The sequence below is a fragment of the Bos mutus genome, chromosome 25 (genome assembly GCF_027580195.1).
Source record: "Bos mutus isolate GX-2022 chromosome 25, NWIPB_WYAK_1.1, whole genome shotgun sequence".
Taxonomy (NCBI): Eukaryota; Metazoa; Chordata; class Mammalia; order Artiodactyla; family Bovidae; genus Bos; species Bos mutus.
The window spans coordinates 31,052,963-31,080,755 of NC_091641.1; the positions used below are offsets into that span (position 1 = coordinate 31,052,963).

Genomic DNA, 27,793 nt, shown 5'->3' on the forward strand with positions numbered 1-27,793 from the left:
AATGAAAGATGGCTGACAGCACCTCACTTTGCAAACAAAAACAATGAAAAATGAGTGCAGGGTAGTGAATGCCACGGGAGGACCATCTCCACTCCAACCTCACCTCTCATCGAGCTCACTGACCAGAGACACTGACTCCTCTTCTCCCAGGGGTAACAAAGACATGGAGAAGGTTTAAGGCTGGCACGATCAATCTACCCCGACTGCCATTCCCTCTGATGTAGGAGTTCAGCACTGATCTCGCTCGCAGGCAACAAGAGCAATGATGTCAGGGGGTGGGACACCAACTTCACATCAGACACCTAGATCTTTCCTGCCCGTCAATGCTGGAACACAGGGAGGTTGTGAGACCCTCTCACAGTCACAGGAGGTGGGGAGAGGGCACCCAACAAACACTGAATCAACCAGCCAACCAACCGAGCAGTCAGCCCATGAATGGACTGTGGTGCTTCCTCAGTGGGTCAGGCAGTTACTTCCTCCTGACCCCCTTTCAAGCTTGAGCTTCCGATGAGCATGTCAGCCCCCTAGATCGCCGCCCCAGGCCCAGAGTCCAAAGGAATCCGGGGACACGAACGCTGGTCTCTACACTTGGCGGGTCTGTCGACATCCGTACAAGTGGACACCTTATCCTGGTTTCCCTGAAGGGACAGAAGCTCCCAAGCCCTTTCCCCCTGGCCAGAACCCTTCACCCTTCCTAGCTCAGTGACTCTTCATTCATTCAGCAACCAGAGATGTCCCTGTCCCAGGAGAATTTTAAATACTTTCATTCTAGGACTATTTAGCTAAAGTCACCACTTGGCAACAAACAGTCAGTGAGAATAGAGATCGAAGAGAGCCTCTGCCACCCAGAGACTCAGAATTCGCCAGCTCCTGAGAGTAAGGGGCTTGTTCCTCTCTCCACTTGGGCTTTCTACCAACAGCCAATTCTGGTCTCATGACCCCACAGAATGAGGGTCCACAGATGGGTGTGGTGGTGGCAGAGACGCTCCGGGTGTTAGAGGAACCACTGACCGAAACCACCCACCCTGGCCAGGTGCCATAGTAACTCACCTGCATGAGTTATCTTAAGCAGGAGGTCCTGGGAAGGAACATGGAACTAACAAGCTACCACCAACCAGAAGAATTCAGGAAAGATCAAAAGGAAAGAGAAGACACCAGCCCACAAGTCCCACCAACCTCCCAGAAGGCTTCCCACTGGAATCCTTCTTGGCTAAGTGATGCGCACGCCACCAGGAAGGTCCCAGAGTCGGAGAGACTGGCCAGAGACGACCCAGAAACTAACCGCATCATGTGATTCTAGCAGTCCACTGCATCGATATTATCCCATTTCTCAGCACAACGTTGGATGTGATACTCTCTTCTGTTCTAAATATTCTCCAAATCCAAGAGTACAATTGTTTTCTTATTCTTCACATGATATGTGTTTTCTCTCTTACCACAGGTTTCTCATTAAATGATACCTTTCAAAGAACCACGTCTTAGGGTTCTATATCAATTACAATGTGGTTTAACCATTTTACGATTTGTTTGTTGGTGGGGGAGGTGGTGGGGCAGTGGCCACTGATTGTTTTGCCAACATCTGTCTAACACACTAGGGCCGTGTCTGAAAAGTCCTCTAGGCAACCAATGTCGGAGATACACATCAACGCCATCAGCCTTACCTCGATGAGCTTTCTTTCATAGGAGCTTGCGAGTTCCTCGGCAACTTCTCCGGGTTTCTGCTCAGGGACTGTAACTTCTCCATCAATGTTCCAAAGATTTGGGACAACTTTTGGGAAAAGAAAGACTTCTGTAAGTAACTTAATCAACTATAATTTCCTCAATTAAATTTTTTTTCTGTAGAATTTTTTTCTGAAGAAAAAAATTGTTTTTCTTCTTTTCCAAATGGCTTCTCTGGAAAGAAAGCTCTTGTTAAAGAAGAAAAAAAAAAAATCACAATTACTAACTACTTCCACATTGCATCATTTTCACACAAGTACAATAAATTGAATGATAAGCTATATTTAAAAATGGAATAACTGTCCTCGAGATAGACGCACAGACGTCTAGGGAACAATCTTGTCGCTACTTTCCATTTCAGGGGAAACAGATGATGCTTTGACAAGATATAAGAGCCTACATGTGCATCTTCTATGTTGGTTAATTTTCTTTTTCTCCACCAAAAAGTTTTTCAGGGAGGTAGTACCTGCCTACAGCATGAAGTGAGATGGCAGTAGGGCCGCTCAGGCAGCATCTAGAATCAAGGAAGCTTCTGGAAAAACTCCAAAGCCAGTGCACAATGATAATGCAAAGACATCTCCACGAGATACGGGCTCTCAGATCAGCACAAGAATTAGCACAGTATTGTAAGAAACCTTCACACTGTCCTCCATAATGCCTGCAACAAGTTACACTCCCACCAGTGGTACAGGAGGGCTCCCATGTTCCCACACCATCTTCAGCATTCACAATTTGTAGACTTATTGATGGCCATTTTGACTGTTGTGAGGTGATAACTCATCGTAGTTTTGATTTGTATTTCTATAATAATTAGTGATACTGATTCTTTTCATGTGTCTGTTGACCATCTGTATGTCTTCTTTGGAGAACTATCTGTTTAGGTCTTCAGCTCATTTTTGATTGGGTTGTTTTTTCCATATTAAGCTGTATGAGCTAAAAATAGAGTTACCATAGGATCCTGCAAGTCTAGACCCTGGGCCTCTACCCAGAGGAAACTTTTAATTTGAAAGGATACATGCATCCCAATTGACAGCAGCATGATTTACAACAGCCAGGACATGGAAGCAACCTAAATGTCCATTGGCAGATGAATGGTAAAGACGACGGGGTACATATACAAATGAAATACTATTCAGCCATAAAAAGGACTGAAATAATGCCATTTGCAGCAACACGTATGGATCCAGAGATTGTCATACTAAGTGCAGTAAGTCATACAGAGAAAGACAAATGCCATAGGGTATCATTTATATGTGGAATCAAAAAAACTGAGGTACGTGAACTTCTCAGCAAAACAAAAATAGATTCACAAAGAAAAAAAACTTATGATTACCAAAGGTGGTAGTTCAGTGGTGGCTATATCAGGAGTTTGGGATTAACATATACACATGACTGTATATAAAATAGGAAAACAACAAGGGCCTACCGTATAATACAAGGAGCTACACTTGCTATCTTAAAGTGACCTATAATGGAAAAGAATCTGAAAAGATATATATGCACAACTGAATTACTCTGCTATATCCTTGAAGCTAACACAACACTGTAAATCAACTAGACTTCAATAAAAAAATCTGCACAGTAGATGCCCATGGAAATTGCTTCTACAATAGAAACTGATAAAATACGACAGAAGTAGATAAAACCTGGAAAAGAGCCAGATAATTCCAAGATAAGCAGGAGAACAAGAGTAGGAAAAATGGCCACATGAGCAGTTAACAAAATCCAGTGGTGTGATTTAAGACTGTAGACTCTCGCCGGGTCTGAAAACAAGCATCAGGGCTGCAGAGGCCTGTGTCCTGAGATGAGACTCCTGGATGCGCCAGTCAAGTGTGATGAGACGGCAATGAGGCAAAACAGGAAGCTACGCATAGTCCTCCAGCCACGGGGATGTGGGAGGCACAGATGCTGGTCAGGGACTCAGGCAGAAGTCAACACTGGGAAAGACTGAGCAAAATGGGAGTGGCTTCTGGGCCTGATCCATGGCTCCACCTTCAGCCCTTCATGGAGCCTCCATCAGGCTACAGCTGGTCCAGGCATCTGAGTGACCATACAGAACATGCTTGAATAAAACTGTGAGGCATTTCCCATCAGGAAGCTTCCATAAGCCTCATTCTTATCCATCAGAGGGCAAACAGAATGGAAACCACAATCACTGAAAACTAATCAAACTGATCACATGGATCACAGCCTCATCTAACTCAATGAAACTATGAGCCATGCTGTGTAGGGCCGCCCAAGCTGGACGGGCCATGGTGGAGAGTTCTGACAAAACACAGTCTACTGGAGAACGGGATGGCAAACCAGTTCAGTATTCTTGCCTTGAGAACCCCATGAACAGTGTGAAAAGGCAAAAAGATACGACACTGAAAGATGAACTCTCCGGGTCAAAAGGTGCCAGATATGCTACTGGAGAAGAGTGGACAAATAACTCCAGAAAGAATGAAGAGACGGAGGCAAAGCGAAAACAATGCCCAGCTGTGGATGTGACTGGTGATGGCAATAAAGTCCAATGCTATAAAGAACAATATTGCATAGGAACCTGGAATGTTAGGTCCATGAGTCAAGGTAAACTGAATGTGGTCAACCAGGAGATGGCATGACTGAACATCGACATTTTAGGAACCAGTGAACTAAAATGGACCGGAATGGGTGAATTTAATTCAGATGACCATTATATCTACCACTGTGGGCAAGAATCCCTTAGAAGAAATGGAGTAGCTCTCATAGTCAACAAGAGTCTGAAATGCAGTACTTGGGTACCATCTCAAAAGTGACAAAATGATCTCTACTTGTTTCCAAGACAAGCCATTCAATATCACAGTAATCCAAGTCTATGCCCCAATCATTAATGCTGAAGAAGTTGAAGGTGAACGGTTCTATAAGGACCTACAAGACCTTCTAGAACTAACACCAAAAAAAAATGTCCTTTTCATCATAGAGGACTGGAATGCAAAAGTAGAAAGTCAAAAGATATCTAGAGTAACAGGCAAGTAAGAAATTAGAGTACAAAATGAAGCAGGGCAAAAGCTAACAGACTTTTGCCAAGAGAATACACTGATCATAGCAAACACCCTCTTCCAACAACACAAGAGAAAACTCTATACATGGACATCACCAGATGGTCAACACCGAAATCAGATTGATTATATTCTTTGCAGCCAAAGATAGAGAAACTCTATACAGTCAGCAAAAACAAGACCAGGAGCTGACTGTGGCTCAGACCATGAACTCCTTATTGCCAAATTCAGACTTAAACTGAAGAAAGTAGGGAAAACCACTAGACCATTCAGGTATGACCTAAATCAAATCCCTTATGATTACATACTGGAAGTGACAAACGGATTCAAGGGATTAGATCTGATAGACAGAGTGCCTAAAGAACTATGGACGGAGGTTCATTACATTGTACAGGAGGCAGTGATCAAGACTATCCCCAAGAAAAAGAAATGCAAAAAGGCAAAACAGTTTCCTGAGGAGGCCTTACAAATGGCTGAGAAAAGAAGAGAAGCAAAATGCAAAGGAGAAAAGGAAAGATATACCTATATGAATGCAGAGTTCCAAAGAATAGCAAGAAGAGATAAGACATCATTCCTAAGTGATCAATGCAAACAAATCAAAGAAAACAATAGAATGGGAAAGACTATAGATCTCTTCCAGAAAATTAGAGATACCAAGAGAACAATTTTATGCAGAGATAGGCACAATAAAGGACAGAAATGATATGGACCTAACAGAAGCAGAAGATATTAAGAAAAGGTGGCAAGAATACACAGAAGAACTATACAAAAAAGATCTTCATGACCTAGATAACCATGATGGAGTGACCACTCAGCTAGACTCAGACATCCTGGAATGCGAACTCAAGTGGGCCTTAGGAAGCATCACTACAAACAAAGCCAGTGGAGGTGATGGAATTTCAGTTGAGCTATTTCAAATCCTAAAAGATGATGCTGTGAAAGTGCTGCACTCAATATGCCAGCAAATTTGGAAAACTCAGCAGTGGCTACAGGACTGGAAAAGGTCAGTTTTCATTATTCCAATCCCAAAGAAAGGCAATGCCAAAGAATGCTCAAACTACCACACAATTGCACTCATCTCACACGGTAGTAAAGTGATGCTTAAAATTCTCCAAGCCAGGCTTCAGCAATACATGAACCGTGAACTTCCTGATGTTCAAGCTGGTTTTAGAAAAGGCAGAGGAACCAGAGACCAAACTGCCAATATCCGCTGGATCATTGAAAAAGCAACAGAGTTCCAGAAAAACATCTATTTCTGCTTTATTGACTATGCCAAAGCTTTTGACTGTGTGGATCACAACAAACTGTGGAAAATTCTGAAAGAGACGGGAATACCAGACCACCTGACCTGCCTTCTGAAAAATGTGTATGCAGGTCAAGAAGCAACAGTTAGAATTGGACATGGAACAACGGACTGGTTCCAAATTAGAAAAGGAGTACATCAAGATTGTATATTGTCACCCTGCTTATTTAACTTATATGTAGAGTACATCATGTGAAATGTTGGGCTGGATGAAGCACAAGCTGGAATCAAGATATTTGCTGGGAGAAATATCAATAACCTCAGATATGCAGATGACACCATCCTTGTGGCAGAAGATGAAGAGGAACTAAAGAGCCCTTTAGATGAAAGTGGAAGAGGAGACTGAAAAAGCTGGCTTAAAACTCAACATTCAAAAAAGGAAGATCATGGCATCTGGTCCCATCACTTCATGGGAAGTAGGTGGGAAACAATGGGAACAGTGAGAGACTTTATTTTGGGGGGTTCCAAAATCACTACAGATGGTGACTGCAGCCATGAAGTTAAAATATGCTTGCTCCTTTGAAGAAAAGCTATGACAAAACTAGAGAGCATATTAAAAAACACAGATGTTATTTTGCCAACCAAGGTCTGTCTAGTCAAAGCTCGGTTTCTCCAGTAGTCAAGTATGGATGTGAGGGTCAACCCGTAAACAAACCCGTAAACAAAACACCATGGTTTTGAACCGTGGTGTTGGAGAAGACTCTTGAGAGTCCCTTTGACTGCTGGGAGATCAAACAGTCAATTCTAAAGGAAATCAGTCCTGACTATTCTTTGGAAGAACTGATGCTGAAGCTCCAATACTTTGGCCACCTGATGCAAAGAGTCAACACATTGGAAAAGACCTTGATGCTGGGAAAGACTAAAGGCAGGAGGAGAAGCGGGCAACAGAGGATGAGATGGCATCACTGACTCAATGGACTTGAATTTGAGCAAATTCTGGGAGATGGTGAAGGACAGGGAAGCCTGGCATGCTGCAGTCCATGGGGTTGCAAAGATCAGACACGACTTAGCGAATGAACAAGGACATCACAACAGAGACACGATAAAGAGTAAGTATTGATTTTTTTTTAGTCTTTCTAAAGGCACCACCCTTACAAAAAATGAGAATCAGAAAGAAAACACAACAAAATTTTAAAAGCTGAGAAGTAGACCAGCAACTGATGAATAATTTGACAGACCTGAGAAAATTTCATTCTCAGCTGCAAGTGGGCAATTCCAAAATACACTCTGATTAAAATGAACAACTTGTTTAAACTGCTAAACGAGACACTTCTAGGAGTAAGGGTGAGCACCAGCTAACAGTCCAAAGAAGGGATTAACGAGTCGGTCTTAAGAAGCAACTAGCAGATGACAAAAGAGCTTAGTCTTTGGAAAAGGTGAAAAAAAAAAAAAAGTAGCTGTGCCTGAATTGAAGGCAGGGGTATCTTACTCACAATAGAGGTAAAAATAATACATAATAAACTTTTGCAGTTCTCCCATTTTTCTCCCCTTCACAACTCCCAGTGTGTTAGTCACTCAGTCGTGTCCAACTCTTTGGGACCCCATGGACTACAGCCCACAAGGCTCCTCTGTCCATGGATTTCTCTAGGCAAGAATACTGGCGTGGGTTGCCATGCCCTTCTCCAGGAGATCTTCCTGACCCAGGGACTGAACCTGGGTCTCCCACGTTGCAGGCAGATTCTTTACCATCTGAGCCACCACCCACCCACCCACCTCCGAGAGGAGCAGGCATATACCTCTAGGCAAGGGAACTGATAGCCCGATCCTAAGAATCTACCAGCCAAAGAGAAAAGCCCTAAAGGGCTCAATGTGGGAGGCTTTTCAGGGAAATGGCACAGCCCCACCACCCCACCAGGAAATGATCAGGGGTAGTTTTTAATCAGTGTTTTAGCGTCCCATTCTTGCATGTGAGAAGAGAGCCAGGATTCACCTTTTATTTAAGGCAAGCCCCTAAAATGAAAGACAGGGACTAGAATAAACAAACAGAGAAATCAAGCTGTAGGAAAGGAAAATTATTAAGCAAGAAGAACACTTCAAAAGCAAGCTATGTGTCACATTCCCAGAGAGAAGAGAAGGAGCAAGTTGAGAAATGGAAGAGAAGAATATTTGGAAAAAACCCACAGAGTGTAAGAAAGCCCTTTGGAAAGCAAAACCATGACAGCAGAAATGCAACATCAGGCACAAGGGAACAGAAGGCAAAGAAACTTCTAGAGAGCAGAGCCAAAGGACGACAAAACAGAGAACCAAAGAGGAAATCACACATTACCAAGTGAGAAGAGCTCAAGAAAGAAAAAACAAAATAATAGAGGAGGAGGAAGTCAAAGACACAATTCAAGAAATGTCCCAGAACTAAAATGTCCCAGATATGAGTGCTGAGGTCGAAGAGCTCAGTAGGAAAGAGCTCCATGAGGACAAGCTCGGTGATCACAAGCTAACAGTGAAGTTCCAGAACACCAGAGACGAAGATGAGAGGGTGTAAGTGCCCAGAGTGGAAGGAGAATTTTTACAAAGGATACAAAATTAGCCAGGACATGGAAACAACCTACATGTCCATCAGCAGATGAATGGATAAGAAAGCTGTGGTACATATACACAATGGAGTATTACTCAGCCATTAAAAAGAATACATTTGAATCAGTTCTAATAAGATGGATGAAACCGGAGCCTATTATACAGAGTGAAGTAAGCCAGAAAAAAAAACACCAATACAGTACACTAATGCATATATATGGAATTTAGAAAGATGGTAACGATAACCTTGTATGCGAGACAGCAAAAGAGACACAGATGTATAGAACAGTCTTTTGGACTCTGTGGGAGAGGGAAGCAGGGATGATTTGGGAGAATGGCATTAAAACATGTATAATATCTTATAAGAAATGAATCGTCAGTCCAGGTTCGATGCAGGATACAGGAAGCTTGGGGATGGTGCACTGGGATGACCCAGAGGGATGGTATGGGGAGGGAAGTGGGAGGGGTGTTCAGGATGGGAAACACGTGTACACCCATGGCGGATGCATGTTGATGTATGGCAAAACCAATACAATACTGTAAAGTAAAATAATAATAATAAATAAATAAATATTTATGCTTAAAAAAAATTAGAAATGGCATAGGATTTCTAAACAGCATCAGTGTAAGCTAGAAAACAATAAAGGGCTATCTTCAACACCCTGAGAGGAATGATTTCCAACCTAGAATTATCTACAGAGCCAAACCATGTGAGAAATGCTAAGGACGTTTACAGACAAGCAACGTCTCAAAAATTTTATCTCCCACCCAAAGAAGAGAAGAAATCTAAAATGAGGAACACAGAGATGCCAAGATATCAGGGACCCAACACAAAAGTGAGTTGTGAGAAAATCCTTCATGACAACCAAAGTGGAAGAAACCCACAGGCCCATCATGGATAAATGGATAAACAAAGTGTAGTATGACAACACAATGGATCATTGTGTGAAAGTGTGAAAGTGAAAGTCGCTCAGTCGTGTCTGACTCTTTGCAACCCCATGGACGGTAGTCCATGGAATTCTCCAGGCCAGAATACTAGAGTGGGTAGCCTTTCCCTTCTCCAGGGGGTCTTCCCAACCCAGGGATGGAACCCAGGTCTCCTGCATTGCAGGCGAATTCTTTACCAGCTGAGCACAAGGGAAGCCCAATGGATTATTATTTAGCTTTAAAAGGGAATGAAGTGCTGACCCTTGCCACAATATGGAGATACCTTGAAAACATGCTGCTGAGTGAAAGAAGCCAGCCACAGAGGATTCACACTGTATGACATCATGAAACGTGCAGAGCAGGTACTGGTTTCCAGAAGTCTGGAGGAAGGAGGGATGGGGAGTGACTGCTCATGAGTCTTGGGTTTCTTTCTGGGGTAATAAAAGTGTTCTAGAAAATGATGCTTGGACAACCTTGCGAACGTCCCAAGAAGCAGTGAACCGTGCACGGTAAGGGGTGACTGGTGCAGCATGTGAATCACACTGCAATAAACGAGGAGTGAACTGGAAAGAACAGGCGCACAGAGGAGTCAGGCTGCTTCCAGCTGAAGGTCAGAGGACTCCAGGAGACACCATCTCAGGACGACACTGATGACTCAAGTGTTTGAAAATACTGAGATTTATATAACTGAGGGAGCCTCTGGAGTTGAATTAGTGAAAAGTACACATAATACCAAAAAAATTTTTAAACTCAAAACAGTTAAGCATTAACTTTGAAGAAATGTAAAAGTTGTCCAAAAATACTGATCATGTATGTATGTATCTCATGGCTGAGCTGTGGAGAGCATTTTCAGAGTCATAATAATGTAATCACGGACCACTGACTGAACCAAAATGATTACGTGACTGTGCTAGATTATATGACAACTGGAGGGTGTGTGCTTGTGTGTTTGTGTGTGTGTGTGTGTGTGTGTACACACATACTTCAAGAGTGTGAAGGACCAGAGAATGCTACCCTTCATCTTCCACAATAAGAAGTCAATAAACAGGAGGAGAGGGGGACCATAGAGGATGAGACGGTTGGATGACATCACCAACTCGATGGACCGGAGTTTAAGCAAGCTCTGGGAGTTGGTGATGGGCAGGGAAGCCCGGCATGCTGAAGTCCAAGAGGTCACAAGGAGTCGGACACGACTGAGCAACTGAACTGAACTGAACAACTTAAAAAAAAAAATCAACAAGAAATAACAGACAAATTATTCAGAGATATCAAGGTAACTACTGAAAGAATCAGTTAAAAGCTTAAAGTAGGAATTCCCTGATGGCACAGTGGGTAAGAACTGTGGGTAAGGAACACAGGTTTGACCCTGGCCTGGAAAGATTCTACATGCCTCAGAGCAGCTAAGCCTGGGAGCCACAGCTACTGTAGCATGTGGGCCTACAGCCCGTGCTTTGCAGCAAGAGAAGCCACTGCAATGAGAAGCTACGGCGAAGAACAGCCCCCACTTGCCGCAACTAGAGAAAGCCTGCTTGCCACAATGTAGACCCAGCAGAGCCAAAAATAATAAATTAGTTTTTTAGAAAATGGTTTAAATCGTTTGCTTGTGAGTAGTAGGAAGTGGGGGAAGATGGTGGCTGGAAGCATAGGTCTTTTATCGACAAAGCTCATATTGTACTAAAATTCAATTCTCTGAAAAACTAAATTCAATTTTATTTGGTGAAAAAAATTATTAGTTTTCAAATAAAAAGCTGAATGCATTTAATCTAAGATCAAGAATAAAATAAGGATTCCCACTCACCACTTTTGTTCAGCATAGCATTGGAAGTCCTAGCCATGGTAATCAGACAGGAAAGAGAAATAAAAGGAATCCAAATTGGAAAGGAAGAAGTAACACTGTCACAGTTTGCTGATGACATGATATTATATATAGAAAATCCAGAAGATACCACTAAATACCTACTAGAGTTCATTAATGAACTCAGTAAAGTTACAGGATACAAAAATAATATTCATAAATCTATTGTATTTCAATACATTACTAATGAACCATAAAAAAAGATAAATTTAAAAAACAATTCCACTTACTGTCACATAAAAAAGAATAAAATACCTAGGAATAAATCTAGCCAAGATGGTAAAAAATCTGTACTCAGAAAACTATAAAACACCTATGGAAGAAACTGAAGACAACACGAACAGGTAGAAAGATACACTGTGTCCATGAAATGGAAAAACTAATATTGTTAAAATGACCATAACACTCAAGGCAATCTACAGATTCAATGCTGCTGCTGCTGCTAAGTCGTGTCAGTTGTGTCCGACTCTGTGTGACCCCATAGACGGCAGCCCACCAGGCTTCCCCGTCCCTGGGATTCTCCAGGCAAGAACACCGGAGTGGGTTGCCATTTCCTTCTCCAATGTGTGAAAGTGAAAAGTGAAAGTGAAGTCACTCAGTTGTGTCCAACTCTTCGCGACCCCATGGACTGCAGCCTACCAGGCTCCTCCACCCATGGGATTTTCCAGGCAAGAGTACTGGAGTGGGGTGCCATTGCCTTCTCAGACAGATTCAATGCAATCCCTATCAAAATACCAATGGCATTCTTCACAGAACTAAAATACTTCTAAGGACCCAAATAAACAAAACAATCTTAAGAAAGAACAGAGCTGGAGGCATCACACTCCCTTGATTTCAGACAATACTACAAAGCTACAGCAATCAAAACAGTATGGTACTCACATAAAAAAGGACAGCAGGATCAAAAGAACAGAATAGAAAGCCCAGAAATAAACCCACACTTTAGGTCAATTAATCTAAAACAAAGGAGGCAAGAATATACAATGGGGGAAAGATAGTTTTTTCAACTACTGATGCTGGGAAAACTGGACAGATACATGTATAAGAATGAAATTAGAACATTCTCATACCATGTACAAAAATAAATGCAAAATGGATTAAAGAACTAAATATAAAACCAGAAAGTACAAAACTCCTAAAAGAAAACATAGGCAGAACACTGTTCAACATAAAGTGCAGCAATATTTTTTCAACGTTCCTAAGACAAAGGAAGCAAAGCAAAAAATAAACGGGATCTAATTAAACTTAGAAGCTTTTGCACAACAAAGGAAACCATCAGCTACAACAGAAAAGACAAGCTACCAAAAGGAGAAAATATTTGCAAATAACATAACCAATTTTTTATTTGTATCAGGACTTCCCTAATAGCTCAGTTGGTAAAGAATCCACTTGCAATGCAGGAAACCCCAGGTCGATTCCTGGGTCGGGAAGATCAGGTGGAGAGGGATAGGCTACCCACTACAGTATTCTTGGGCTTCCCTGTGGCTCAGCTGGTAAAGAATCCTCCTACAATGCAGAAGACCAGGGTTCAATTCCTGGGTTGGGAAAATCCCCTGGAGAAGGGAAAGGCTACCCACTCCAGTATTCTGGCCTGGAGAATTCCATGGATTGTATAGTACATGGGGTCACAAAGAGTCAGACACAACTGAGCGACTTTCACATAACCAATAACAGGTTAATATCCAAAATATATACACAGCTCTCTACAGCTCAATATCTAAAAAACAAACAACCCAATTTTAAAATGGTCAGAAAATCTAAATAGACATTTAAAAAAAAAGATATACAAGATGGCAAACAGACACATGGAAAGATGCTCAACATTGTTAATCATCAGAGAAATAAAAATCAAAGCCACCAGCGGCATCACCCCCATCAAAACCGCTAATCATCAGAAGACCACAAACAATAAATGCTGGAGGGAAAGCAAACTGGTGCAGCTTCTGTGGAAAACAGTATGGAGGTCCTCCAAAAGCTAAAAACAGAACTACCATATGATCCAGCAATGCCACCCCTGGATATATATCCAAAGAAAATAAAAACACTAATTTGGAAAAAAAAAAAAATACATACACCCCAGTGTTCATAGCAGCACATTATTTACAATAGCCAAGACATGGACACAGCCTAAGTGTCCATCAACAGGTGAATGGAAGGAGATGTACCTCTACAGCCTACAGATCAATATTAGGAACGTGAGGGGAGCCACCTCTCTACTGGCAAGGTGAATCTGGGGCGAGGCACCGGAAGCCACTTGTCCCTTTAGTTGAAGTTTGTACAAGCGTCACATCTATCAGTGTGTTTTCTAGCCCAAAAGATTTCACCTGCCATGGGAGCAGGTGTTCACATGCAGGTGTTCAAAGAAAGCAGCACAATAAAAGTGTGAGTAACATCAAGTCATATGAGAGCCCAAAACAGCAGCTTACAGCACTGCTTCCTCCTCTCCGCACATCCTCCAGCAAACCAGTCACCTTGGAGAGGGTAACTGGCATTGAATCCTGCACATCAAATCTGAACGACAGACACACACCTCTGTGACTGACTGCACTTCATGTTTGTTGTTGCTGTTTTAAGATATGTTTCCTGAGAGTGATCTAGTAAATCTGGGCACAGAAAGACAACTCAACAGCCCGGGAGGAAGCAATCTGGGTCCAAAAGGGCTCACTCTGAATTCCAGAATACAAGACTTAAAAACACTGGCTAGCAATGCCGTCTCAAGCCTAAACTTTTTCATTAACAATCTCTGTCCACAGTTTGACCTTCTGCCCTGCTCAAGCGCTGCACAAAGAGGACGGAAAGAAACTCTGACCCACGTGTTTAGATATTTCAACCATGGAGGAGAAAGTTGTATAGTAGCCTGCCCCCATCTGCAATTTAATTTCCATGGTTTCAGATACCTGTGGTCAATTGTGGTCTAAAAATATTAAATGGAAAATTCCAGAAATAAACATTCAGTTTTTAATCACGTACCATGCTGAGTAGCATGGTGAAATCTTGTACCATCCTGCCCTGCTCAGGGCATGAACCATCTCTTTGTCCAGTGTATTCAATGCTGTATATACAACCTGCCTATTAGTACAGGACAAAACAGCATATATGGGATCTGGCATTATCCGCAGTTTCAGACACCCACTGGGGGTCTTAGAACATAGCCCTGGGGGATGGTGGCCAGAGGGTGGGGGATGGGATAAGGGATACAGTGTCGAAACGGCCAAAACATAAATCCAAAAGCAAAATGGAGTAAGGGCTGGATTTCATTTGCTAAACACAATTTGAAAGCTACATCCATACACAATGGGTCTTCATAAAAATAAAACAGTGATAATTGCTTCATCTTACTTGGCACTTTGGAGTTGACCAAGCATCTTCAAATGCCCCATTCACAGAAACCTCCATACAGGACTCAATATGGCCAGCTGAGGTTTGTGCCAGAGCTGAAGCTATCTAGGTTATCTGTCTAGCACAGAATGCCTCGTAACCCAGGCAACCTACTTAACATCCACATTAGTCACGGGAAAATTTACACTTTATTTACTTGTACAAACTCTGAGCAGTCAGCAGTCTTCTCCTGTATGTATTTCCTTGATGGCATAATTATCCAAGTTAGATTCCAAATGGAAAAAACATTGGCAAAAATAATAAGCCTTCTCTACACCCAGAGAGACACAGAAAGTGTGTCTGGTACAAACACATTCACTTTAATCAGAACTATCTTTCATGTTCTAGAGAGGCTGTGGGTTTGTTAGCACCACTGTTATTTACACTTGGAGAACAGGACAGCCTTTCGCCTCCTTGCAGCCTGCCGAGGTATCTGTGATAAGTCACCTGAAATAAGCAGATGCTAAGCTGGTCTCACTAGCAGGCAAGGCACCAGAGAACACATGGGGTTTTTTGCCTAAATTATTTTAAGCCAAGCTTCGGCTACCACGGAGAGTGGCCTGGCAAACAGTATGATAAGATTACTGTTTTCCTTTCAATATGAACAATCTTAGCATGACCCCAGCTGCAAACAGTATGAGGTGCAGGCCGTGGAAGAGGATAAAGAACCATCTAAAATTCAGAGACGGTTCCCTTGAACATTCTTATGGACACGAGGAGGTGTGCCAGGTCCTGTGACCGCGGGCCGGGTGTGGTGTGACGGGGACTGGGGACACTTGGAGGCTCCAAAGGAGAACTAATCTTCCTGGGTATGGTGACAGTGACCTCACAAGGCAGCAGGGACCCACATTTGCTCCAGCAAAGGAATGAGTCTTCAAAACAACAGCACCCACCATTCTGAGCACTCGCTGCTGCAGCGAGGGGAGGGCGCGGTGAAGAAGACACTGTGTGGTCTGCCATCAGACAGACGCCAAGTGCAAAGTCTGGTTCTACCACTCACCAGAGAGCGACCATGGGCAAGTCTTTGATCCACTCACTCAACAACTAGCTACTTACGATTCATTACACGCCAGGCACTAGACATGCCCGCACACCAAGTCTCTCAGTCATGTCTGACTCTTTGAGACCCCACAGACTGTAGCCTGTCAGGTTCCTCTATCCGTGGGAGTATCCCAGCAAGAATACTGGAGTGGGTTGCCATTTCCTCCTCCAAGGGATCTTCCTCACCCAGTGATCAAACCCATGTCTCCTGTGTCTCCTGCATTGGCAGGCACATTCTTTACCACTGAGCCACCAGGGAAGCCCTTTCATAATAACCCTCGTTTTTGCTGTTCAGTTGCTAGGTCGTGTCTGATTCTTTGTGACCCCATGGACTGCAGGACACCAGGCTTCCCTGTCCTTCATTATCTCCTGGAGTTTGCTCAAACTCATGTGCATTGAGTTGATGATTCTATCTAACCATCTCATCCTCAGCCACCCCCCTTCTGCTTTTGCCTTCAACCTTCCCAAGCATCAGGGTCTTTTCCCAAACAGTCACAGGATGAAACACCATAAAGCAGGCAAAGCACTCAATTCGTGTGCAGCCAGGGGTCCAGATGCCGTTACCACTGGGGTCATCCTTCAACGCCTTCTGCCTTGCCATGCACTCTGCTGGGCACGTTACTATATGTATTACACGCACTGTTCTCACAGTGAACATACATGGTAGATGTTATTAACCCCAGAAAAATGAGTTTCCAAGGTGTTACGGCATGAGCCCAAGGTCAGACAGGTACCAAAGGGCAGGTTCAGGATGAAACCCAAGCCTCTGTTCCTCCCCCCACATGCTCCTGCCCCAGCTCCGTCGGCAGCAGAGTAACTAGAGGGGACACACCCAGTCTCTGGCTCAGACCTTTGTTCAGCAGGTGTTCGTGAGCCCAGAAAGTCAAGGACAGGCTGGGGTCAGGGGAGGTGGCTCCAGTGTCACAGCAGCAGGTGTCACCAGGGCAGCAAGTCTCCGGCATCTCTCAGGACAACTTCTCTTGGGGGCTTTCTGAGTTACCACTGAACATGTGCAGACTTTTCAGGGATGGGGAGCAGATGAACTCAGGCTCCGAGTCAGCCCGTTTCAACCTTGGGGAAGGGAGTACTTGCCCCCCAAACTGAGAAATCTTGATTCAACCTGGAGTTTCCATGAGAAGCCAAGCCACAGCACTTGGGGGGAAAGGTGGTGAAACAGACAAGAGATCCTGGCGCTGAAAAGGAATAGCTGCTCCCGACTGGAGTGAGAGAAGGTTCTACCTCCGTGCCGGGGTCTCAGGCTGCAGCATAGAACATCTACAGGCAGCAGAAAGGGGGAAAGCTACTGTTCATGGAGCCTGATGAGCAAATGATTTCTATCATATTGTACACGGCCTGAACCACCACTATGCAGGATCTCTCGCACAGCACTGAGGAAGTGGGGGTGTGGCTTCTTTTACAGCACTGCAATCAATGTTCTTGGTACTGCAAATCACCGTCTGCCTGACTTCAAAGCCCCAAGCTCTCCCAGACTCACCACACTGCCTCCCTACCTCCTGAGCCCACTGGCCACCGTGTCACCAACTTCCACCTGATAGACTTCCCAGGCCACGTGCTAAAACCCCAGAGGAAACCTGCCTCCCTGAAAGCATCAAATGCACACACACACCACATGTATGCATATTTGGTTGCCTGCTCGTGGGTAACTATAAATTTCAAACCCTCCAGAAACTTGAAACCTTATTTTCCAAAAGCCTGATATATACCTAGTCACCTCACAGATAGCCAAGCCAAGAAAACGTTACCTAAACAACATCCTAGAACGTGACATCTACACCCACATCATTGCCCCAGGAGATGCATACTCATCTGTATCCTTCAAGAATAGGACCAGGAACTATGGGATCGAGGGGGATACTGTTTCTAATAGACGAGTAATTATATAGGATGAGAAGGCTTCCCTTGTGGCTTAGACGGCAAAGAATCCGTGTGTAATGCAGGAGACCCAGGTTCAATCCCTGGGTCAGGAAGATTCCCTGGAAAAGGGAATGGCTACCCACTCCAGTATTCCTCCCTGGAGAATTTCATGGACAGAGGAACCTGGCAGGCTTCCTGCTTCCAAGCAGTCCATGGGGTCACAAAGAGATGGACATAACTGAGCGACAAATATACTAGAAGCAGAGACACAAGTGCATCTCTGGGTTCAAACCCTGGCTCTGTCACTAGGCAGAGTGAAATAGGAGGCGCATGACTTCATGGCTGTGAGCCTCAGTTTCCCCACCTGTAAAAGGGGATAATACCTCTTGTGAGGACTAAGCAGAAGAATATAAGTTACTTTACACTCTCGCCTCATGCATTAAAGATATGATAGTCTTTAATATTTATTTGTTTGACTACACCAGGTATTCGTTGTGACATGTGGGATCTTTAGCTGTAGCATGCAGGACCTGGTTGCCTGAGCAGGCCTCTGTTTTGCGAGTGTGGAGTCCTGGCCACTGGACCACCACAGAAGTCCCTTGGATAGTTTTTTTTAAAGGCAAATATAAAGTGAGATCCTGCCTTCTTTTTCAAATCAGAAAGTCTGTTCACTAGAAGTTTCCATCTCCTACAGGTCTTGCCAGAGAAATCTGCTCACCTGTTTAGACGTCGCATCTCTCTTGCGAGGGATCATCTAAATATATAACGCATGCACAGGGACAGCTGGGAGTGACTGCTGCCTACAACCACAACTGTCATCACGCCCAAGCACATTTCCACCTGCCCCTGTGATGCAGTCCAGCAGAGGCTCTGATGGAAACTGGAGAGTTGTATTCTTCCCCTTAAAGTGAAAACCAGTCTCAGAGCGAGAACCACTCTGTTGCTGGAATAAAACAGGCAGCGAGGCATGCCAGACGGAACGATTTCTTTGCCACGATCTAAGTGGTGCGAAAGCGTTTGCTGAACAGAGCTCTGGACCCGACCACACTCTACGGACCCACGAGGGCCAGCTTGTCAGCAGAGATGCAAGATGACACGGATGGCTCCGAATGCCATTTGTAAAGCTGTTCATTTCAAAACACAGATATGTCTAAGTCCAGAATCCCACTAGTAGCAGATATGTGTGTGATGCGGTTCCATTTTGGCGGGAGGGAGGGGGGATGGAGTGGGGAGGGAGGAGGATGATCTGGATCTGAACCAGGTTGTCTAGGACACAGGGCCAACCCGAGCTGCTAACATTGGTCACCTGGGTGTGGAGAGCCGCTGGACGACAATCAGAGTTTTCCCTGTAAACCTCTCAATCATTTTATTCCGAACAAAGACGTGTGACGTCTGCAATTCATCCCTATAGCAGCAGTGCCATGCTTATCAGAAGCAGGAACTGCTTGTCTGTAAGCTCAGGTTCATGGGCATCAAATCTTCCTTGGGAAATCACCATAAGACCTGCCTTTAAAAAGAGCCTCCTGAAATTTCAAAAGGCCGCGTGGAAGATTTCTCTGGACTGCCTCAGTGCTAGGACTCTGCACCATGCCCCGGGCAGATGTCGTGCACTTTTTTGAAAAGGAAATGAGCTGGGACTTCCCCGGTGGTCCAACGGTTAGGACTCTGCGCTTTCACTGCCGTGGCTGGGGTTCAATCCCTGGCTGGGAACTAAGACCCCACAAGCCAAGCGGCATGGCCAGAAAGAAAGGAAAAACGTGTGTCGACAGACTGAGACGGACACAACAGTGCCAAAGGCTTAAGAGCCGGAGTCTGCTGGACCTGGGTTCAAACATCAGCTCGGCCCTTTCTGCAAGGCCCTCGGCTGCCCTGGGCCCAGTCTCCTGCTTGGTAAAGAGGGGATGTAATAACACGCCCATCCTGCAGGGCAACCATGGAGGATTCAGAGAGAAAACAGACGAAGCTACCAGCAGAGGCCCAGCACAGAAAACACGCTGTGTGCGCGGTCATGGTGACGGGGGCTGTCAGGGTGATTAACGGAACATCAGACGGTGACATTGACTGTCTACCCAGACTGCTGCTATTTGGTCCCTAAGTCATCTTCAACTCTTCTGTGACCCCATGGACTACAGCCCGCCAGGCTCCTCTGTCCAGGGGATTTGGATTTCCCAGGCAAGAATACTGGAGTGGGTTGCCATTTCCTCCTCCAAGGAGTCTTCCTGACATAGAGATCGAACCTGGGTTTCCTGCATTGGCAGGTGGCTTGTTTACCACTGAGTCAGCTGGGAAGCCCTAGAAACTCCTAAAAGGCAAAAGCTCCCTCCTGTTTCTCCGAACCCACAAAAAGCCCAGAATCCGATATGGTCCATTTTAGATTCTCAATACTTCCTGGGTGGCTGACTGACATCACTTAGAAACGGAACGTACCAATATACCAAGAACATGGGTCAGCCACTCTCACTGGAGCTGCCACTGAGCCACCGAGACACATTTTTTAGCGTGGCTCTCAGACCCTGTGGCTATGTCTCCCATTTGTTTCTTCCACAAGTTTACTTTCTCAAATTATAAAAGTAACACATGTTCACTGCAGGAAAAATAATCCATCTTAATATGTTCAAGCCCCTGTCATACACCAGATGACTGAAATCAAGGGACGTTAACCAGGAATAAATCTCAACCCAGCCAACAAGTTATAGGATAATCCATTATATTTCTAGACTCTCGTATAGAGTGCAGTTCACACTCCTTTCAAGGGGTGTACACACCACCTCTCACTTGGCCCATACAACTATTCAGGGATTGGGGGAACCGCCTAGAGGATGAGACTATAATAGCAACGGTTAATATTTACTGGATGCTTGCTGAGCGCTCACCTGACGGTAAGCACTTCACGTGCAGTGACACGAAGCATCCACCTTTGCATTCTGAGGCTGCGATCTGAACCATGATGCCACATCTCTGCCCACGAGCTCCAACGTGGGGGTTCTGGCCTGGCAGAGACGGATGGGAATCTTGATTCCAGAAGGAGAGCCTGAGCAAGCCTCAGACGGACTGGCTTTGCTCTTCTCTGGGAGGTTGGTTTATTCCCCCCATGTGATACCACATCCCAGAAGAAAGCACCACAAGTGAGGAAACCTTGATATCGTGGATGTGACTACTTATTTTCTTTTCCCCATTTCATTAAAACTTCGAAATCAATCCATGAGCATAAGTTTGTAGTTTTAAAAGATTCAACCCAAAAGAACTGAAGATATTAAAAAAAATAAAAAACTGGTATTCAATGGTTCCAAAGGCAAAAGCAACCCAAGTGTCCAGGGATGAAGGAACGAATGAACACTATCTGATCTGTACATAATGTACAGTCATCTGACCTTGAAAAGGCGAGAAATTCTGACCCACGCAACAACACGGATGAACCTTAAGACATTGCGCTAAGCGAAGTAAGTCCGTCACAAAAGGACAGACACTGTGTGAACCCACTTATAAGAAGCACTTGGATTAGTCAAGTTTAGTCATAGAGCTGGGAAGTAGAACGGTGGCTGCCAGGGGCTGAGGGGCGGGAGAATTGGGGAGGGACACGACTGAGCGACTGATCTGATCTGATCTGTCTAACGGTGCAGAGTTTCGGTTTCGAAAGACGGAGCGAGCTCTGGAGACAGATGGTGGCGATGGTTACACAGAGTATGAATGGACTTACTACCACCAAACTGTACGTTTCAAAGCAGTTAAGACGGTCAGCTACACGTTACACGTATGTCACCACGGTTTAAAATACTTAAATATTTTTAAAAGAATGAAGTGCTGACAGATGCCACAAAGTGGGTGAATTTTGAGGACATGACGCTAAGTAAAAGAACCCAGGTACAGAAGGACACATACACTGTGACTTCATCTACACGAAATGTCCAAATAGGCAAATTCACAGAAACAGAAGTAATTTCCCAGCTGCTGCGGGCTGGGGAGCAGAGGGTGGGAGTGACTGTTAACGGATTCAGGGTTTCCTTCAGGGTGACAAAAATGAAGTGATAAAACGGTAATGGTTACACAACTTGCTGAACGCACTAAAGAACACTGAGCTGTGCACTGAAAACGGTGAGCTGTACGTATGCAGATTACATCTCAGTAAAAAATTCAAACGCCTAAGCATTGAGCGTAGAAAGAGCAAGGCTGTGATGACCTAGAGGGTGGGAGGCAGGCTGCAGAGGGAGCGAATACATGCATACTTACAGCTGATGCGCGTCGCTGTACAGCAGAAACTAACACCACACTGCACAGCAGTTATCCTCCACTTAAAAAAGTATCCTATGATAAACCATGATGGGAAAGAATATTTAAAAAAAGAATGTAGAAATCTCTCTCTCTCTCTCTCTCTCTCTATATATATATATATATATGCACAGCAAAGAATCACTTTGGATTGATGAACAGAAATTAACAACACTGTAAATCAACTATACTTCAATAGAAAAAAAAATTTTTAAGTGCAGGGCACCCTCTACCAGGGCTCACCTTTCCGGGACACCCTCTACCATGGCTCACCTTTCCTCCCCAATCCCGTTCCTCCCGCTACTATCCCAGGATTCTTCTTCCAGGCATGTACAGATGTGCACACCCTCTGATGTTCTCTTACAGGCTCTGATCTTTATAAACCCAAGGAGCACACAGGGCACAGTTACCCTTCCCTCCACAACCAGCAAGGGCGACCACGCCCCAAGGCGCAGACAAACCCACCTCTTTTACAGTGGCTGCATTTCCAGAAGGAACCACAGTCTATCCCACCTTTCTTTTACTGATCCCCCATTTGAACAACGCCGTCTCTGCAGCCTCGTACCCATCTCCCTCTGCATGTGTGTAAAGCTTTCTTTGCGATGGAATCCTTGAGATGGAGCTGGCGGGTCAAGGGGGGGATACAGTTTCAATTCTGAGAGCTGATGCATGCTCCCTACCCACAGACTCGCACAGAGTGTCCAGTGACCTTGAACAACATCTTCGCTTCCACGGGCCTCAGCACCCTCGCCGATGGGACCCGCAGAGGACTTTCCAGTCAATTTTGGTTTGAATATTCATTATTTAAACCCTAAGCTCCAGAGGAAGCATGACAAAGTCACTGTGGGGCTGGAGTAAGTGTGGGGACAGATAGCATGAGGCTGAAATGTACTCAGTCCTTGGGTCTCCAGGACCCTCAGGCTACAGGGCAGGGACACCCCCACCCCTGCTGTGAGGGACAGGAGACTGGGCTCTGCAGGACGGCTCGTCCAGCCCTCAGGCAACATCTGCAAGTGCTTGAGGACCCTCCCCCCTGGACGCCCAAAGGACAAAGCCAGTGGAGGAAAGCCACACTGTAGAAGGCAAGAAAGAGGATTTTATCAGAAGGGGTTAAAAAAAAAAAACTCACAAAATTAATGTTGAAAATTCGAAATCTTTCCCTGCTCCAGGGACCCACCAGAAAGCAGTGTCAAGGGTTGCCCAGAACACAGGCAGGAAAGAAAAGCCATCATCTCTGAGACTCAAGGTCACGGGGAAGCCTAATGTTTCGAGGGGTAAGAAGAGACTGCTTTAGAAAAGAAATCATGTTGAAAGCTCACATCTCTAAAAGAATGCCACGGGGTCAGGTCATGATGCAAAGAAAAAGGGGATCACGGAGAAGCCTCAACCTGGCAGCTGCCTCCTAGGGGGACAGAAAAGCAAGAAAAGCAGCGGCTGGCAGAGAGGAGCAAAGGTCTGCACGGCTGCATTTGTTAGGCGGGGCGGGGGGCGGGGGAGGCTGTAGACACGGGGACACAGGGCAGGGGGTTGAGAGCATGGTGGTGACCCCGGCAGGAAGGTCCACTAGGTCAGCATGGCTCCAAGTAAGGGCTCTAACTGTAAGTGCCCCTCTTCAGAATGACTTGGAGAGGGATGGGGTGGGAGTGAGAAGATGTCAACAGCAGGTTCCTGGGCTTCCACTCCAAGCAATTACTTCAGTGGGTCCGAGGGAAGGGCCAGGAATCTGCATTTTTAATAAACACTGGCTTGATTTCAATTCACAAGCTATGTTTGAGAACCAGAGCATGAAACATTGAGAGGATGTCTTACAGAGACTAGGAGATGGGAGAACAGCCCCATCCAAGGTTTCTGCCCTAGGACTGGGCCGATCTTGCTCCTCAGGGCTCCCAGCATAATTCGGGCTTGTTAGAACGGCAAGGGAGCGGGGACAGAAACAGCGAGGGCCCCACACCAGCCAGTGAGCCACCCTGCCTCCTCCCCAAAGACGGGGCTGAAGGACTCGGCGGCCCAGCCACGACCACTCAGCATTCTCAGCACCTGGAGTGTTTCTCTCCCACGTGACAAAGAGATCCTGATGTATCTGGAAGAACATGCTAATAAATGACAGACCGGAGGCCACTTCAAAAAGCCCACAGAGATGTTCTGCAGCTCGACAACTTCCCCCAAAAACCTTATTTATTTCTAAGAGCCCAAAGCAAAAACGATCTGGAGGGAGGAAGCAGGACAGGAGAGAGCGACAAGAAGGAACCTGGGGGAAGGAACTGGAATGTTCCAAGCCACAGGGTTGAATCCAGTTCTCTGTCTCTGCGCTGATGGGATGGCTCTGGTCCGCTTAAGGAAGTCTCTTTGTCCTTGACTATTACAGTCAGATGATGCCACAAGACAGACGTCCCCCCTCCTGCTGAGATTCAAGGAAATTTCCCAAGGGAGACTGGAAGTCCTTGAGGGTGTCTGACTGTATATTAGATAAAAAAATAACCACTCTTTCCACACTTGGCACCTCTGACTGGGGAGACATCAAATTCAGGAACCGACTCCCAGCCCTTTACAAGTCCCATGAGACAAGGGCAGATGGAAAGTATTTCCTCCCCTAAGCTAATAAGATAGAGAGACAAAGCAATCATAAAACACTATGAAATATATGTAGGTCTTTGAGCCGGTTCCCGACACAGGGCTCTAAAAGCCCTGTAATCCCCTGAGTGACAGGCGTGCTGGGAGCAGCTCCTGTTCTTTTTAAATCACCCTGGTTTCTGTGTGAAGAATGGGCTACAAAGGAGCAAGACCGGAAGAGAGGAGACCAGACAGGAGTTACTGGAAAGGTCCAGGCAAGAGACAGTGGTGCCTGACCCAAGCCGGCCTCAGTGAGATGGTCAGAAGTGGTCCATCCGTCACCTTGGAAAGAACCTCGGAGCTGACAGGACTTCCTGGTGGGCTGGACGTGGGAGCCGAACTATCCAGAGAAACAGGATGATGCCGAGATGTCTGGTTTGGGCAGCCAGCTGGTGGCATTTCCTGAGATAGGTGGGTGGGAAGGATGGCTCCCTCCCCTAAATGTCCAAGCCCTAATTCCGAGAAGCTATGAAAATATTACCTTTAGATAGAAAAAGGGATTGTGTAGATGGGATTAGGGCCTTGAGGGGGGAGATGATTTTGGATTGCCTGAGTGTGACCAATCTGATCACATGAGTCCTTAAAAGGAGAGAATGTTCTCTGGCTGGAAGTCCACGAGAGAGGTGGCAGAAGAGGGAGACAGGAGACCCTGGCAAAGGGAAATCAGAATCCAAGCGTGAGAAGAACCCAGCCTGCCACCACTGGTTCTGAGATGCAGAGCTGTGTGCAGAAAAGCCGATAGGAGCCACGGGTGACCCCTGCTGAGCGCCGGCAAAGAAATGAAGACCTTGGCTCTACAAGCCACTGCAACTGAATTCTTTAGCACCTGAGTGAGCAAGGAAATGGGATTCTCCCCTAGGGCTTCCAGCAAGAACACAATCCTGCCGAAACCCAGAGAGATCCATGGCTTCCAGACCCGAAAGATAATCTGTGTGGTTTCCAAGCATCTAAGGTTCTGACCACCTGTTACTGTCACAACCGCGAGGACTCGGGGGGGAGACAGGAGATCTGGGAGGAAGGACAAGCATTCCTTTTCAGCTCCCATAAATCCAAGAGGAGCAGGCAAGGTGGCAGGTGACGACGTGACTGAGCTACCGTGGAGGTCAGCGGTCACACCCGCCTCTCCCATGGCGACCCCCAGCGGATGCAAGTCCCACATATATCGGAGCACGGTGCCTGGCACAAAGCAGGTGCTCCCTGAACAACTGTTGAATGAATGATTGTTCTCTCTTAAAAAAGAAAAAAAGCTTCGCTCAGGACTTCCGTGGTGGTCCAGTGGCTAAGACTCGGTGCTCTGGTTCGATCCCTGGTCAGCGAACTAGATCCCACATGTCTCAACTAAAGATTCCACATGCCACAAGGAAGACCCAGCGCAGCCAAATAAATAAATAAAGGTAAGTGTCATCCACATCCCTGACGTTCACTGCCACGCTTCCTCTCTCTCCTTTGCGCTCATCCTCCTCGAGGGAGCTGTCTACACTTCAGGCTCAGTCGTATCTGACTCTCTGTGACCCCATGGACTCCCCATGTGACCCCACCAGGCTCCTCTGTCCATGGGATTCTCCAGGCAAGGATACTGGAGTGGGTTGCCATTTCCTCCTCCAGGGGATCTTTCTGACCCAGGGATCGAACCCGCATCTCCTGCATAGCAGGCAGATTCTTTACCACTGAGCCTCTTGGGAAGCCCTGTCTACACCTGCCGGACCCAGTTCCTCTTCTGTTCTCTCTTCAACATTCTCTAATCACACAAGTCTACCGATCTGCTGTCAACATCACCCCAAATGCTCACCCCTCAATGATCCCAAAGCCCACTTGCCCCCTCCTATTTGGCCCACCAGCAGCCCCTGGCACAGCTGCTCACCGTCCTTCAAGCAGGCTCTCCGTTTAGCTTCCAGGACCCCACACTCCCTCGGGTCCCCCCTTCCTCCTCGGACACTCCCTCTCCATCTCCTTTGCTGGCACCTCCTTGTCTCCTGCATCCTCTTCGTAGGGGGAGGCCCTGGGGCTCAGTCCTGGTCCATCTACACATGCCCTCTTGGGGTACCTCCTCCAGTCTTGGGGTCTAAATGCCTTGAATGTCCAAACCTTCCAAGTCTGTAGTAGCCCCAGCATCTCCTCTAAACTCCCAGGATGCACACCTCCCGCCTGTCTCCCTCCAGATGCCCACGCATCTCAGACTCCGCACATCCACAACACAACTCCTCGTCACCCCTGCCCCCACAAAGCCTCTACTCTGCCCAAAGCAAAACTCAGCACAATCAACAGCTTCCACCCTTGCCCGCTCCACCCTCGTCTCCAGACAGCAGCCAAGGCAGTGACTGAAAATGCTAAGTCAGATGATACCCCATCTCAGAACCCTCCAGGGGCTTCCCACTTCACACACAAAAACACAAAACTTCCCCACGGGGTCACAGGGCCCTGCAGGATCTGACCTGCTGGAAGTTTTGGTGACTTCACCTCCTCCTACTCCACACCCCTGCCCTCACCACCTGCTTGATGGTCCTGAGACACGCCGGGCATGCCCCCTCCCCCAGCTGGTGCCAGGCTGCCCCCTCCGCCTGGAACATTCTCCCACCTGACAGCCACTCCTCCCCTCTTTCACGTCTGTGCTCAAGCATCGCCTTCCCAGTGAAGCGCATCCCCGTGTGTCTGAAGCCCCTGCCCTCCTGAGCCCCCTCAGCCTGCTCTACTCCTGACTCTTCTTCCATCGCAACCATCACCTTCCAACCAGCCATACAGTATGGGTCACCCGTGGGGACGGTCATCCATCTCTCCCGAGCTGGACTGTAACTCCACAAGGGCAGGAATCCTTGTTCTGCTCACTGTTTACCCAAATGCCCAGAAGGGGGCCTGGCCCATGAGAGACACTTAATGAATATTCATTAAATAATGAACGAATGAATGAACGAATAACAACGTGCAGGCGAGGGCCCAATTACCAGGGGGATACGGCCCGGACGACTGTGTCCTTCCAGCTTTCTGTCTGTCGTCTCCAGTCTGCCCAGCATGCGGTAGGGAGCAGAGGACATCTGCTGAGTGAGCAAAAAAGGGCCAGTCCTCTGGGATCACTGCACCCCCAGAGATGACTCAGAGGCCCAGACACCACCAGCTCCTCCATCTGGGCCTGAACGCTCACCCACCCCAACCCGTGACCCCTCACCCACCCCAATCCTGGACTGGTGGGCAGATCATGGAAAAGACGGCTTGGGATGAGGAGCGACATCTGCTAAGCTGGTGCTCAAGTGGATCTGATGCACAATCAGACAGCTGGAAGAGGCAGCTGCTCCC

General features: G+C 46.2%; 1 protein-coding gene across 3 annotated transcripts in view; it reads right to left on the bottom strand.

The window, feature by feature from the left end:
• The window catches only part of SNX29 (sorting nexin 29), a 591,844-nt gene that overhangs the window by 298,529 nt on the left and 265,522 nt on the right, over positions 1-27,793 (bottom strand). For all 3 annotated transcript variants that reach the window (XM_070363126.1, XM_070363128.1, XM_070363127.1), the window contains one exon: positions 1,662-1,768. In XM_070363126.1, coding sequence (XP_070219227.1) covers positions 1,662-1,768 — 107 coding nt within the window. The remainder of the gene's footprint in view (positions 1-1,661; positions 1,769-27,793) is intronic.